Raw genomic sequence first — 14,929 nt, 5'->3', positions numbered from 1 at the left:
AATTATGTTAATTTTTAATATTTGTGACTCATGGTTACTGCCATTGACTATTGAGTCCGTAAATTGAAAGTTTCATAAGGTCTGAAATGTGTTTTCGAAAAACTTATTCTGGGCTGGTGGAATAATGGAAAAAAAGAGGGGTCTCTAAACATAAACTTTAGTAGACAAGGGGAACTGCCCGCGGGATTCATGTAATTTTCTTAAAAGATCAAAGGCGTTTTCGTAAAATTCCTGTACTTTTGTCGGCAAGTGGTGGTGGGTATATAAAGCGGGTGGCCGACTACTGATACCGCCGTACTCTCTTTTGGATCCGTCCGAGAGAGAGAGAAAGAGAGGCGGAAATCGATGGCGACGACCGACGACCGACTGAAATTCTGGCCGGTAGTGTGGGAATTGGGAGTGAAGGGGGTGGCGAAGAAGGAGAGGAAGAGGGAGAGAGTAGGTGAGGTGGTGGCGGAGGAGGAGGGCGCGGCGGACCCTCTGGTGGTGCTCGGCCTGGACGTCTTCACCATGATTCTCCACCGTCTGGATGCACGCAGCGTGGCACTCTCCTTGCTCGTTTCCCATGGATGGTCCCGCGTGGCCTGCACCGACGCCCTCTGGTGTAAAAAGGCAAAAATTCTCTCCTTTCTCGTTCTCGCGTCTTCCGGATCTGAATCTCCTCTCCTGTTGTTCTTTTACCTTTCTTTTCGCTTACTCCCTGTTTTTATGATCGTTCTCTGTCCAGTTTTCGGCGCATGGGTTTGAATTTCCTTCAGAGATGGGTAGGGATTTGGGTTTCGTGTGTATGATCTAACGATTTCTCATCGGCGCCCTTCGTTTGTTGGTTCATTCGGTTTATCGGCAATCGCGTTAGGTTAATTCTTCGGGTTTTCGCTTGTTTTCTTTCTTATCTTGTGCTTTTGTCGTTGTTGAATTTGTGGGAATGTTGGGATGCTTCGTCGATTCGTTGAAATTGGGTTTGAACAGAAAAATGTATGTGATGTTCCGCTGCTTATTCAAGAATGTTGTGCTTCCCTTTGAATTTGTTGTCCTGTTGCATGATGGATGATTAGATTTGCTTATGTACGTTGCGCTGTAGATTGACCTAAGAAACTGTGCATCATAAAAGCTTCTGAGAGTAGATTTTGTTGTAGATTCATGGTAGGCATATATATATATATATATATATATATATATATATATATATATATATATATATATAATTATTTGGAATTGATTCGTCTGAAGAACCAGTTTTAGAATCTGTGGGTGTAATGATTCTGGCGGTTTTTTCATCCATGATTCTCTTTTTATGAATAAAAGGGTCCTTGTTGGTTCATCATAGGCTATGCAAATAGAGTTTGCATTAAATGGATTGAACTCCTGGTTATGGAAGGTTGCGTCCTTTCGATCTGTGGGGACATGACATTTGGCTTGGAGATTGTATCTGAAAATGATGATTGAATGGTTTTGCTTCTACGTTAAATGGTTAACATTGACTTAGAGCCCCATACTTGCTGTTGGGGCTGAAAGCAATGTTGTTAAAATTAAACCAACTCAGCTTGAGTTGGCCTATTCTAATGACACTTCAATGATTTATTGAAAATCAGCTTGACTCGGTTTTCTTTTTTCTTTTTAATATTTTGTGATAATTATGATATTTGTTTGCTATCATATTTTTTAAGTATTAAAAACACATTTTAAAATTGATTTAACGTCTAAGTCATCATTTACTTAATTTGTCTTTTTTGTTTTCTAGATGAATTTTCCTGGATTTTTTATTTTTTGGTTTATTATTATTATTTATTAAAGTCAATTTGTTTAAATAAACTGATTCAAAACAATTCAATTCAGGCTGATTTTCTGAACCATTTCTAAAAACAGTTCAGTTGGAAAACTGACTCTGACAACATTGGCTGAAACATACTACAATAGCTGTTGCTGGTTGAGTGGTCTCATGCCATCCAGTTTGTTCAAGGTGAGATACTGTTGAAATTGACAGGGCTGATGCTTATGGTAGAAGAGTGGTTTTTGTGAGGCATGCTTAATTGCAATTATGTTTCCTGGTGAGGCCTTCAAGAACTTCAGGTTGCACATCCAAACAATGTCAACCATTGCCTGAGCACGCCCGCATGTGTGCATGTGTGCAGGTGTTTGCTTGTGTGTGCGTGTGTATATCGAAATTTTGAGAAATATTATGATATTATCATGGCATTCTCATTACTTTTTCTATAGTCTTCTATTAATTGAAAGCTTCTCTATCCTTTATTGTCTCTGCTGCAAAAAAATTGCCAAATCATTTTTCTTATTTTTTCTTAAAATGCGGATATTTTCTGGTGATTTTATAGAAAAAACAAGTATATTTTGGGAAATCTCCTCACCAATTGGTGTCTAAGCTATATTCATGCATGCATTCAGACGTATGTACATACATAAAAATAAATAAATGTATATATGTATCTATGCATGCATGTATATGAATGTGTGTGTGTTCAAGTGATACTATCACATTACAGGGTAGACCATGATCTGCATTCTTAATTACTCTGAGTCAATTCTGATGTAGTCAAGTCAAAATGGTTTATGTAATGGAAAGTACTTTTATAAACTTTTGAGGGTTTAACACTACCAAATACTTACACATGTTTGTTGCATGGTTTGACTTCCTTATTTTGCATGATCAGGACCTTTTGGAATGTTTGTGTGATATATCATGTGGATTGCCCTTATTGTGAATCTGTGATGCGTTTTTCTTGCTAAAACATGTAGGAAGTCCATTGACTTTATTCACTTTCTCACTCTCTAGATGGTATTGTTTATCCAGCATCTTCCTACTGGCACATTGAAGACCTTAGGTTTTTAATTTTTTTTCCTACATTCACGAGTTTAATATTTTTTCTGTACATACTTCACAAGGGCATTCATGCAAAATCGACCTTCACAAATTAAATGGGTCGCCTGAATGTTCATAATGTTTTGTTACAATCTCCATAGCAGTTGATATTCTATATTTCTATTTCTCATTTTTATAGATACTTCGCAAGTTCGCATCCAACCCTATGATACTTCTGGTGATATCTGGGCATTGAATTGATGTTTGAAATAGAAGTTTAAAACAGGTCCGCTCCCTGGTTGATAATATATCAACCACTGTTGCAGTACTGTTGAAACCACCTCAATGATTGTAGTGTTTGTTATCAATAACATAAAGTTCAAAAAATTCCAATATTTTCATTATATGTAGTTATTAAGTGGATACAATTAGAGATGACTAATATATTCAAATTATGGCCTTTTTTCAGTTGGAGAAACTATGGATGGATAAGGCACATATCCCTCGTATGGCAATGATGCGCGGGCTGTCTAAATTAGCTGCTTATTCCATCTCCTTTTTGGATGGCAAGCGTGTAAGTCGATGTTGGCATGAGTTTGCACACTGATATCATCTGTTTTTAGTTTTGTGATTGTTAGATAAACTTGTGAATTTGATAGTTTTTGTTGCTTAGCATCAGTATGGATTTTAGCCTGAAAACGTCGTAATGAAGGGAATATTAGTTATAGAATAGGTGTTTATTATGTTTATAAAATAGGGAGTTCACAAAAGACTGTCAGTAACACCATAAGGAGGTAAGTAGCAAGGGAAGGTTGCCGTTCTAAAGTTCAAAGAATAACTCAAAATGTTATAGATATCCTGAGTTCCCGCAAACTCACAATGAGATCAGTGAGAGTCCTCACATGTAGAATGAAGGGTGTGGTGTAGTTATGGACTTTGTGCATGCTTCTTTAAGATGGCATCAGTTGAGCCTCTGGATGTACGTTAGACTGTCCACAGTGGCAATCAGCTTTGGAAGTGGTATCCTATTGCACTATGCCTGGCATCCATGAAATCAAAGGATCTCACATAAAGACAATGTAACTATTAGGAAGTGTGGTTGCCAATACTAACTCCTTAATTGACATCTGACTATTGGATCCTTGTGAGACGGCTGAGGCTTGCTGCAACTTTTAATTCTAGCATCTTTACATCTAGGGGATGTTTGGTTGCCCAGAGAAAGCAGTCATAATGGTGAAATTTGTCCTAAAAGCAGTGGCACCCAGTCTTTTGTCCACGGTCCAGCAAACAATGAAAAATTTCTTTTGGTGAAAGGTGTCATTTTAGACATCTTCGTCCCAAAAGTCTGTTAAACCTAATGCTTATTAGTTGATATACATAATTACTACTAGGTCTATCAGATGATTGCTGGAAAAGTGAACTACCTTACTACTGGAGGTGTACTGGAGATACCTGAGTTCTATTACCAAGACCAAGTATGGAGTTACCTCTTTGCAAATTGGATCCTTTTGTTGCCATAGCACATAGTAAATGTGTCACCGACATATGAAAAGCAATATAACAATGCCTACAGAGGATGAAGTGATGTATAAGTTGTACCGTGGTAGTTGGATTTCTTCATACAGGTGATTATCCTACTCTGGTTTCATTCTCACAAATTGTGAGCTGATTCCTGAACTTGTGAGTGTAGCTCGATTGAACCCAAGCTGTATTATGTGCCTCGCTGAGGAGTCATCAACTTGCTCATCTTTTCTTGTATTGTGGCACCAAGAACTACTTAGGTTGGCTTGGCCTGAGCTGGATGTTGTCAATCCTGGTCTTGCATCAGTGACTTATTGGTTGGGCCAGATGACTGGATTAGCAAGAGATGGAGATTCATATGAAAATGGTGGCTTTTATCTGTGTAGTGGTTCAGATGGCTTGAGAGGAACAATGGAGTACTTAGAGACTTCTGTTCATAGTTCATCACTATCAAGTATCAACCAACATATGCTAGCTGACATTATCATGTGTGCTAGGATGAAATGGCCAGCTTCAGATTTATCATCCTTTTTAACCTTTTAAAGCATTTCTTATCTATATGAAAGATTTGACTAAAATTGTATGATGAGGAAAAGATGAAGTGGAAGTCATTGACACTTGTGGTGAGCAGAAAGTTAGAATAGTTGCTCTCGCTGCATTAGAATTTAGAGCAATGAAATCCGTGTTTACCCTCATCTGGTTGGTTCTCCTTCATGGAACTAAGGTGCTCCTCATATATATATATATATATAGTCACTAGAATATGAGAACTAGAAATATGGGCATTTCCAATACTTTTTTTTTGCAAATCCAACCATGTGGATGTGCTTGGCATGGTGAATTTGCTAGGAATCAACCATTGAATCATGTATTTTTGATGAAAAATGTGATTTTTGAATGCTTGAATATTTATGAAGATTATGAGCCATTGATTTTAAAGCCTCAAAAAAGTCTCGTTTATGCATCAAAATTGGACGATTCAAGAGCGGGTTCTTATAAAACCAAGCATGCAGATCACATCTGTATGGTTAGATTCAAGAGAAAAGAACAAAAAATCCATGAAAATTGTGGTTCACACATTAGTTCTCATGTTCTAGTGATTATATATATAGTCACTAGAATATAAGATCTGAAATATGAGAACTTGAAATATGGGCATTTGCAATACTTTTTTTGCAAATCCAACCATGTGGATGTGCTTGGCATGGTGAATTTGCTAGGAATCAACCATTGAAGCGTGTATTTTTATGAAAAAAATGTGATTTTTGAATTCTTGAATATTTATAAAGATTATGAACCATTGATTTTAAAGCCTTAAAAAAATCTCGTCTAGGCATCAAAATCGGATGATTCAAGAGTGGGTTCTTATAAAACCAACCATGTAGATCACATCCGTACAATTAGATTCAAGAGAAAATAATAAAAAATCTATGAAAATCATTGTTCACACATTAGTTCTCATATTTTCAGTTCTCATATTCTGGGGACTATATATATATATATATATATATATAGATAGATAGATAGATAGATAGATAGAGAGAGAGAGAGTAATGGGTAGGTGCTAAATGAATTTTTTGAGGATTTTTTCATTTTATTTTTAAATTCTGACCGTACAGTTGTGATCTATGTACTTGATTTTATAGGGATCAGCTCTTGAAGTGTTCGATTCTGACACATGGGTAGGTTTTTATAAGGTTCGAAAAATCAACAGTCCAAAATCTTTGTAAAATTTTGAGGCTCCAAATATTTTTTTTTTCATTGAAAACACATGATCCAGGTGTGGATTCCTCGTAAATCGACCATACCCAACACATTTATGGGGTCGGAACTGCAAAAAAAACACTGGAAGAGTAGAAAAACCCATTTAGCATGTATCATTTAGCACGGATCAATTTTGCTATATATATATATATATATATATATATATATATCTTTTCCTCCTATAAAATCAGCTCAACTCAATTTCATCAAGCCTCTCTCTCTCTCTCTCTCTATATATATATATATATAGAGAGAGAGAGAGAGTACTGCTTTAGTAGTCCTTTTTTTTGTTTGTCCCAACAAAGAAGTTAAGTTGGCACCTGTGGCCAGCCACTGCGCTGGATGGGCATGTGTCAAGGGTGAGAAATTTTCTCCCCCCAACCGTCAGGTGCTAGGAGGAAGGCATCTTTCCCGCAGCCGCGCAACCAATACAGGGCACCAAGGGAGTGTCCTCCATCCGTGATGAAGCTTCCTATTAAGGAGTCTTAGTATTGTCTACATGTGCTAATCAACTTTGCATTCTTAGTACATAGAAGCAGCTCTCGCTCTCGCTCTCGCTCTCGCTCTCGCTCTCTCTCTCTCTCTACTAAGAGTCATTTGTTTTTAGATGGTTTTATGTGTTTGCTCTCTGTTTTTTATGCCATATACTAGATTTTCATGGTTGATCTGTGTCACATTATTTTTATGACTTAATGATAATGTGGAGATGGTGCTCGCATCTTATTCTTATCAATTGCTGTTTTTCTCAATCAACTTGCTTATTTAAGTTCATCCCCTTTGCAGTGTTCTTTCTTTTAACATTTTAAAGAGTCTCTTGTCTATCAACACAGTTTGGGTGCTTTTTGATATGCATTTCTTTTGCAGACCCGCATCACAAAGGATGACCTTTGTGATCATGTGTGGGAGTTTCATTTCAATAAGGTAATTTTGAAGGTGTTACTTATGGAATGTTTAATTATGCTTTGGTTTACTAGTTCTCCCATACAGAATTCCTAACAAATGCAAGGTATCACATTCTTAAGCTTTTATCATCAAGATATTCATTGCAGATTGCTCCACAGTATTGGCTGAATCTTGACCCATCATGTAATGGTACTGGCCCTCCAATGCATCGTTATTTCAATCCAGATGGCACTCAAACTGCAGATCCTGCAGACCCAGTCTGGGGTGGCCATGAATGCACATATTTGATAGTTACCAGCTTTGTGGGTGAAGGCAGGATCAGAGAGCATTATGTTAGAATTAATCGATGGCCACGCTTGTCCGTTTCAAGAAGGCAGGACTGGAGCTGGGAATTGAACAACCATCTCTACAATTACTCCAGCATCCCTGATGCCCATAAGGTGGACGGCACGGGGCCACTATTTCCGGTGTGGTAAAATGGGAAGATAGATCATAAATAAATGAAACATGGTGATAGAAGATGGAAGACAGATTTTGTTCTGCATAAGATGTTCTGTTAGGCTAGAATTGGATAGTTAATCTTCGTGCTGTACCTGTTGATGCTTTCTTTTCTTGGTGTTATATGTAGAGGATAACTAAATATAGTTGTTGATATGGAAAAATAAAATAGTTATTTTCTGAGACATGCATTAGAAACTTCACTGGGAGCCTTGTTACTTCGATTTTTTTTTATGCCTTCTTTTGGTTGTTTCAGAGTACTAGCATGAATTTCTGCATGGTATATATTCTGAAGGAGATTTGTGTGGTAAGATTGGAAGAATTATGTGCAGAAATTAAATCGGTTGCCCTGGGTTGGAGGCAAGTTAAGGAGCAGCAAAAGTTCTACAAGTCATGGCAGGACTTGCCCAGTTATTGGTTCTAAGCATCTTTACCACCATTTTTAGTATTCTTTGTTACATCACTCCGGTTGTAAATACAGATCAAGTAATTGATCATCTTCCAAGGTGTTTCCTTCTTAAAAGTAGCTAATAGTGTGCCATCATATGTTCACAACTGCAAAATTCACTGCCCAGATAGGCAATTTATAGTTGAAGAATGTTTCGTCTGTTTGGCTGGTTGGTTACTGTTCTTTCGATGTAACAAGTTTTATGCTAACATAGCACACGTTACAATCAAACCTTTAGATAGCACAATTGCCTAGCCCGATTAAATTGAACAAATTCACATGATATGCAGCGTGGCCTACCCTACAGTCATCCATCTTGGCATTTCTTGAGATGGATGTGGTGCCCATCTCGAGAAATTTTGAGATGGATGATTAGCAGTAGTGGAGCTGCATGCTAAGCATGCAGCGCCAAGTGCGGATCAGGTGCAATCACATTGCACACCAAGTGTACCGCCCTCATCTCACTGTGTGGCAATAACAAGTGAAAGAGGAATGATTGGAGGTGGTGCAAAGTTGGCATTGAGAGTGGAGAAGGAGATGGTGGTGGCTTGAAAGAAGGAAAATTTACAGAGATAGAGAGGGAGGTGTGATAGGTGAGAAGGAAGTGATGGTTCTTGGATGTTAAAGTTCATATTGAAAGAATGGAGAAGAAGATGGTGGTGGTGGTTAAGAAAGGGAGAACAATTGCATATATATATATATATATATATATATATATATATATATATATATATTGGCATTTGCCCTGCTTATGAAATCACGGGAGCACCAGAAAAATTATAACCATTCATCAATCACTCCACTATCCATACAGCGTGAATACATGCTTACTTGACACAAAATGGAGACTTGCCAGGTGGATGAGGTTACAGTTGGAGGGGGAGAAAAAAAAGGATATGATACAAATAGGAAAACAGTTCTTCTTAGCTACTTTTGCAAAACGAGGCCATGCACGTATGTCTTACGGCTTCACTTGACCTCTTTAATCTCATCCAGTGCGTAGTTGTTGGTTGAAACATTTGCATAGTTCACCTTGTTGAACCGAACCACGACCGGGTAGCGCGAAGCCGGGTCCTGAAACCAGGCATTGAATAAAAAGATCTCGTCATTTAACAATTTCTTGTGGCCATCATAGTGACACTGTTTGCTAACTCGTCAGCAGCAATTGGCCAGCGTGATATAAGGTACACCTACTAATCTATAATTTACCAAACCTACCAATATGGCATCCAAATTTCTCTCTTAAATGTCAAGAAAATTGGCTAAAAGGAAGAAAGAACCAAACCTGATCCACGGCAACCACGGATCCAATGCCGTTGTACCAATAAGATTCTCTCCTAAGGATTTTTACCTGTAAATAAGAGACCAATTAGACCACGGTTGCTCGTAACCTCTAACAGTAAGATAACAAGTGCTATTAAATAGGTTGTTGCCCTTGAACAATAACTATCACATCCCAATACTACCGGTGCTAACTTTAGCATTAAACTGGTCAACTATCCTAATTGGCTTCAACAACATGGTAGATGATTACTTCTCTTCTCACTGTTTACTCTGAAATAAAAAAGATTAATTCTCACTGTTATAACAAGAAGGTATTGATACTAACTGTTATAATGAATCATGAACTAAGAACATTATGTTTACATGGTTACTTCTCACTGTTATAACAAGGTATTGATAGTAATTGTTATAGTGATCGTGATCTAAGACCATAAGCCTGCCAAATGAAATATTAGAGGAGATTTTTCAACGAAATTTCACGTTGGTGTTCTGAAATTCTAACCTTTGTCCCACGTTTGGGACCAATTGGGGGTGGGGGAGCTGGCTTGGGGGCAGGTGCCTCTCCCACAGGGGTTGCTGCAACAGGGGCTTCTTCTTGAGCTCTGACCACAAGCCTTGAATGGTTGGGGTTCTTTTTGGTGAAGAGAATGGAGGAGCGAGATGAGGGTGAGGAAGAGGAGGTAAGGTTCGAGCCCAGCACGAACCCAGTGGCTGCAGATGCCATGCTGCACGTAGCCATGACAGAACCCTTGTGCTGCCTCCTAAATGGGTGTGTGGTGCGCACAAGATAACACCACCAAGCTTCAACCAAGAAGATAGAGGGAGTGCAAGGTGATTGGTTGATTTTTCTATAGCTTCTTGACCATCCCTTTCTTTTTTCTTGATACTCGGGATGACAACTTTGGACCAGTGGGATGCAGCCACGTCAGCACCATATCCAATCCCTCAAGATAACGCTGCTTCCAAGATCTACCCAAACTTCAAGTAGCATAAAATGCCAAAACAGATAAATAAAGGCAAGCAGGCAACACAAATAAATAGAGATTAAAATGGTGGGAGAAATAGAGTTGGGTCGTACCTTACTGACCTATGTCCATTTTCAAGGGCCTTCGCTCTTGCAAGTACAGTTAAACTGGCATCTTGTAGACAACCGGACATGGGTATGGATCTTGTTCACAAAAACAATAGTAAGCTCGACCCCTCTCCACGTTCTTTGTAATTTATATGTATATGCAAATAATTCAAAGAATAATAGATAGGTCCTAACTAGGGGTGGCAAAATTTGACCCGACCGCCAACCCGCTTCTTAGCCGGGTTAGGGTTTGGCTTAAACGGGTTCATGTCGTAAACGGGTCGACCCACCTAACCCGTTTATTAAACGGGTCGTGTTCATGTTAGGGCTATGCCAACCAGTTTGACCTGTTTAATAAACAGGTTAGGCGGGCGGGTCAACCCGTTTACACGAACCCGTCAACCCGCAACCCGTTTATATATATATATATATATATATATATATATATATATATATATATATATATATATATATATATATATATATATATATATATATATAACGTATATAACCCTAACTCCTAACTAACTCCTTCCTACACAGCCGCAGCCGAGAGCCTAAGACCTCTCCTCTCTACCTCATTGCCATCACCGCACAGGCACACACCACCACCCTCTTCTCTCCTCCCTCTTGTTCCTCCTCTTGGTTTGGCACCCAAGCAAAGCAAGCCCAACGTTTTGTATCTCCCGCTGAAGACACCTCATTTTTTGATAAATGGGTCGTGTTCGTGTCGGGTTACCTTGTCGGGTCGTGTTACCCGTTTAATAAATGGGTCGTGTTCGTGTTTGCCACATCCGACCCGTTTAATAAATGGGTTGTGTTCGTGTTGAGGTATTCTGACCCGTTAACCCGATCCACCAACCCGCCGACCCGACCCGATTGTCACCCCTAGTCCTAACCAGTCTTATCTCCTAAAAAAGCATAAATTAAGTGTTTGCTTAATCTGAACTTACAGCTGTATTCTATATAGCGGATCTGAAAACATGCACTAGATGATAAATTTTTCATGTTCGGATGCGTTTTAGGGCGGAAAAACAAAATCAGCTTGTATTGTACTGAAACTTTATGATCAAGAAAATCAAACTTTCTAATTAAATTGATTTGATCTACAGTATGATTTTTAGTAAATAAGCGATGACAAAGGCATATATACATTCAGATTAAGCAAAAAAACACCTGCAACTATCTTTCTTGAAGTGGTTAGGATCGTTAGGAGTAAAACTGGTTAGGATCTACCTAGCACTCTAATTCCAAGAACTAGATAGTAATGATGTTCAGTATAAATATATTGAATATTAATTGATCTAATTGGATATGGATTTGGACATGATGTATTTAATTCATCAACCAATGCACATACAAGTCCAACTCATGTTGGCTGGTTCATGGATGTGGATGAACCTACAAATCAAACCATACCCAAATTGTTTTCAGCCTGAACACCAAATGCCCTGGATAGTGATCTTGAGCATATGTCCATTGATTGTTGCCAAGTCTGATGTTTTTAATATTGTGCCTGGTCTACGGGCCAGATCCAAGGTCAGGCTAGTTGGCGTACTGAACCTCGCCCACATAAATAGACCTGGATCAAACAGGTTTTTGCACATAATTTCAATGACATTGATTATATTTATTGGGAATAGGACCCAAATTCAAGTCTGACTTTTGGTTTACATATTGATCCGCCATCAGTCCAGAAAATTGGATACACAAATTGAAGCCTAAACATGAGTCAATGAATCGGAAGATTTGTAGGATGAATTTTGTTTCAAGTGTAGCACCCAAATTTGGATTCACTGATGTTCTGATTCTACTATGTGTGGATCCAACATACAGGATCTCTTATGCAGATTGGATATGGATTGGAAGTCTCTTGTTCTCTCATAAGCGGCTTGCTTGCATGCTAATTATCTATCAATGATATTAACTTGTGTTATTTCAGCATTTTATCGTCTATTATATGATAGTGTTATTTCAGCATGGTTATGGGCTTATATATCCTATCAAATCAGTGTCAATTCAGCATACTTTTGTTTGTGCTCCACAGTGTACACTATGCCTCAATAAGATTACTGACTGAGACACTAAAGAATGACATTACACAGATTTTTTTTATTTGGATAATCCAAGGGAAAAGCACCATCAGTGACCTCAAATTGGGTGGCCTTTGGTTGGTAAAACCCTTTATGTCCCCCATGCCCATAGGGAAGTACACCCAACTTCGACCAGTAGGTTTCGAACTTGTGACATCCCGTCAACCTGGTGACATTAATGACTGGAGCCCTTGTGGGCAACATTACACAATGATAACATATGTAACACCCCAGATTTGCCTGTACATTGCCATCTCTCTACCTGGAATTGACCTCTTAAATATCCTACAATAATTTTCTTGGGGTGTTCCCTTTTCCATTTTTGACTGCCGGCGTTATTCTAGGATGCATATTGATTTTTGAGTTATTCACAGCCTTTTTCTGGTAAATGTTATTCATATTATTTAATACATAGTTTTTACAATTTTTTCCCAAAAAAAGAAACAGGGTATAGGTGACTTGACCTTTTTTTATTTTTACTCAAAGAAACCGCTCCAAGCACAGAGACCTAACCGTGCTGGCTCAACCTGCCATACCTACAGTCTCTGCCCAGACCTAACCGTGCTGGCTCAACCTGCCATACCTACAGTCTCTGCCCATGTTAGCATAAAACTCAGAGGGCTTACCCCTCGACCCCCAAGAAGCCAAGCTTCAGCTTACACAGGGGGTGACGCTCATAAGATTTGAACAGACTGCCCGTCAAACCATCTAGACCCCCATCCCACTACGCCACACCCATTGGGCTTTTTGACAATTTTGATGTGGCAGATAATTTTCTTTTCTTTGTGAAGTATTTTGACCACAGAGTCCATCTCAAGTACGGATTATTGGTGTAAGTCGGACGTCTAAAACTCAAAATCAACAGGACTTCAAGACGACGAGGGGATTTTTTTGGATGTAGCAAACATGTATACAATTGCTGATGCTTGGGGGCTGGACTTGGGAGAAGGAACTCAAATCACGTAACCAGGTCCAACACCCACGCCATGATGCATCTGAATGTGCATAGATGACAATCCATGGGCAACCGAAGCGCACAACGTGTCGTTTTTTGGTTGACATCCTTTTAATACACTGATAAAAGCATCATCTTCAATATACACAAGCGACAAACTTAACTCATCGTTTATGATTAAAAAGGAAGCATGCTACTTGTACGAACAATCGCATGCTTATGCATCTCCTCTTTAAGTATGGTGACATTGCATTTGCATGGTTTGTTCATCTGTACCATAATCATACCCTTGGAAAGCCATAGATGTTCTCAATATGTTCAACAATGATCACATCCCCATGCAGTAGCACTATCAACTAAGTCCAGCTGGAACCTTAAAATTAAAAAAAAAAGGGAAAAAAGAAAAGAGAATTTTAAATTTTCTGAAGATGTAATCCAAGTGAAAATGAACAAAGACATGAAAAACTTAACCAACCTTGAACCTTGACAAGAACTAGCGGAAAGTCTCACCAATCATCTTCCCTTGCGACGACGCTTCTGAATTCCAGCACAATCTGTGCAGTACCATTTTCCCTTGGGCTGTTCACTCAGACCAACACAGCCAAAGTGGAACCACTCTATCTTGCACTGTTTAAAGGCAAACAACATTACAATCGCTTATAATATTTTGGAATCAGGAAAAATTGCAGGGGAAACAAGCTTACATCTGGATTATCGCAGGCAACCATCTCTCCATACGACACTTGGTTGCAGAAACAATACGTGGGCTCATTTGGGTCAACTGGCAACTCCAGGTCCATGGTCGGTACCTCTGCTACAGATAAACGTGACCTACAGGAAGAGCAGTTGATCGGTGAGAAGCAAAAAAGAAACATCAACTAAATCTGATAAGATCCATCACAGAGCAGATGAACATGTTCTTGGGAAAATTGATCATGCATAATGAAAGAGAGATACTGGATATGACAGGCAAATAACAAGCCCAAAAGTTTGTTGCCTGACCACTGAAAATATGGACAATCCAAGCCAAAGAATTGACATTCACCTGGACACAGTGCACATCGCTTTGTATGATTGTTCTGTCAATTGCATAGTTGAATGCTCTTACATCACGTTGACACGTAAATCCATAATCATCTGCTATGGACCCTTTTATCTTTTCTAAGTTCTAACCTGTTTCTAAATGACTATTCATGCCCTCCAAATTCTAAGTACAAGATAAAGAACAACCAATCTTTGCATTGTCTAAGTACATGATAATTCACTTGAACTTCTGCAGGATAAGCTACAAATTTTTTTATAAAAGTTAGTGTCCAATGGTTTTCTTTCAGAGTCTGTTTCACCTTCATTGAAGGATAAAATATGTCCCAGTTGTCAAGTCTGCAAAAGTCATGTACTTTTCATCAAATAAATAAAAGAGCCTCCATGCCTTTTGAAATAATATGTTCTGATGTTTGGGACCCAGCCCCCAATCCTTCATCTTCTGAAAGCAAATATTATGTATCTTTTATTGACAGTTTCTCTCGTTTTACCTGGATATTTTTTATGAAACACAAATCAGAGGTTTTTCCCATCT

At 38.6% G+C, this 14,929-nt stretch overlaps 3 protein-coding genes across 4 annotated transcripts in view; 1 reads left to right on the top strand and 2 right to left on the bottom strand.

Moving 5' to 3' along the window:
• The first annotated feature begins 306 nt into the window (after positions 1-306).
• Positions 307-7,686, top strand: LOC149813745 (uncharacterized). The gene is made up of 4 exons (XM_089990901.1): positions 307-612; positions 3,285-3,389; positions 6,965-7,021; positions 7,150-7,686. The coding sequence occupies exons 1-4, from the start codon at positions 346-348 to the stop codon at positions 7,477-7,479; spliced, it is 759 nt and encodes a 252-aa protein (XP_089847027.1). The 5' UTR covers positions 307-345; the 3' UTR covers positions 7,480-7,686.
• A 1,028-nt stretch (positions 7,687-8,714) lies between these two features.
• On the bottom strand, positions 8,715-10,080 carry LOC149813744 (photosystem I reaction center subunit IV, chloroplastic-like). The gene is made up of 3 exons (XM_089990904.1): positions 9,736-10,080; positions 9,235-9,300; positions 8,715-9,023 (listed from the first exon to the last, which is right to left on the bottom strand). The coding sequence occupies exons 1-3, from the start codon at positions 9,970-9,972 to the stop codon at positions 8,919-8,921; spliced, it is 408 nt and encodes a 135-aa protein (XP_089847030.1). The 5' UTR covers positions 9,973-10,080; the 3' UTR covers positions 8,715-8,918.
• A 3,307-nt stretch (positions 10,081-13,387) lies between these two features.
• LOC149813743 (PHD finger protein ING1-like) overlaps positions 13,388-14,929 on the bottom strand; it is a 29,452-nt gene continuing 27,910 nt past the window's right edge. The window contains exons 6-8 of one of the 2 annotated variants that reach the window (XM_089990902.1): positions 14,058-14,184; positions 13,829-13,980; positions 13,388-13,726 (exon numbers count right to left, since the gene is read on the bottom strand). In XM_089990902.1, coding sequence (XP_089847028.1) covers positions 13,867-13,980; positions 14,058-14,184 — 241 coding nt within the window. In that variant the 3' untranslated portion in view covers positions 13,388-13,726; positions 13,829-13,866. The remainder of the gene's footprint in view (positions 13,727-13,828; positions 13,981-14,057; positions 14,185-14,929) is intronic. The other variant, XM_089990903.1, reaches the window with a different exon arrangement.

Source organism: Nuphar pumila, chromosome 16 (genome assembly GCF_984573655.1).
Source record: "Nuphar pumila chromosome 16, dmNupPumi1.hap1.1, whole genome shotgun sequence".
In the NCBI taxonomy this organism is placed as follows: Eukaryota; Viridiplantae; Streptophyta; class Magnoliopsida; order Nymphaeales; family Nymphaeaceae; genus Nuphar; species Nuphar pumila.
Note: the sequence above shows the minus strand (reverse complement) of the source record. Positions and strands in the feature narration are given on the sequence as shown.

Bases quoted from the DNA above. Each gene is read 5' to 3' on its own strand.
- LOC149813745 (XM_089990901.1), top strand. From the start codon at position 346: ATGGCGACGACCGACGACCGACTGAAATTCTGGCCGGTAGTGTGGGAA. The intron at 3,390-6,964 runs GTAAGTCGATGT...TTTCTTTTGCAG, and splicing joins CCTTTTTGGATGGCAAGCGT to ACCCGCATCACAAAGGATGA. The intron at 7,022-7,149 runs GTAATTTTGAAG...TATTCATTGCAG, and splicing joins GGGAGTTTCATTTCAATAAG to ATTGCTCCACAGTATTGGCT.
- LOC149813744 (XM_089990904.1), bottom strand. From the start codon at position 9,972: ATGGCTACGTGCAGCATGGCATCTGCAGCCACTGGGTTCGTGCTGGGC. The intron at 9,301-9,735 runs GTTAGAATTTCA...TCTTATTTACAG, and splicing joins GTCCCAAACGTGGGACAAAG to GTAAAAATCCTTAGGAGAGA. The intron at 9,024-9,234 runs GTTTGGTTCTTT...GCCTGGTTTCAG, and splicing joins CCGTGGTTGCCGTGGATCAG to GACCCGGCTTCGCGCTACCC.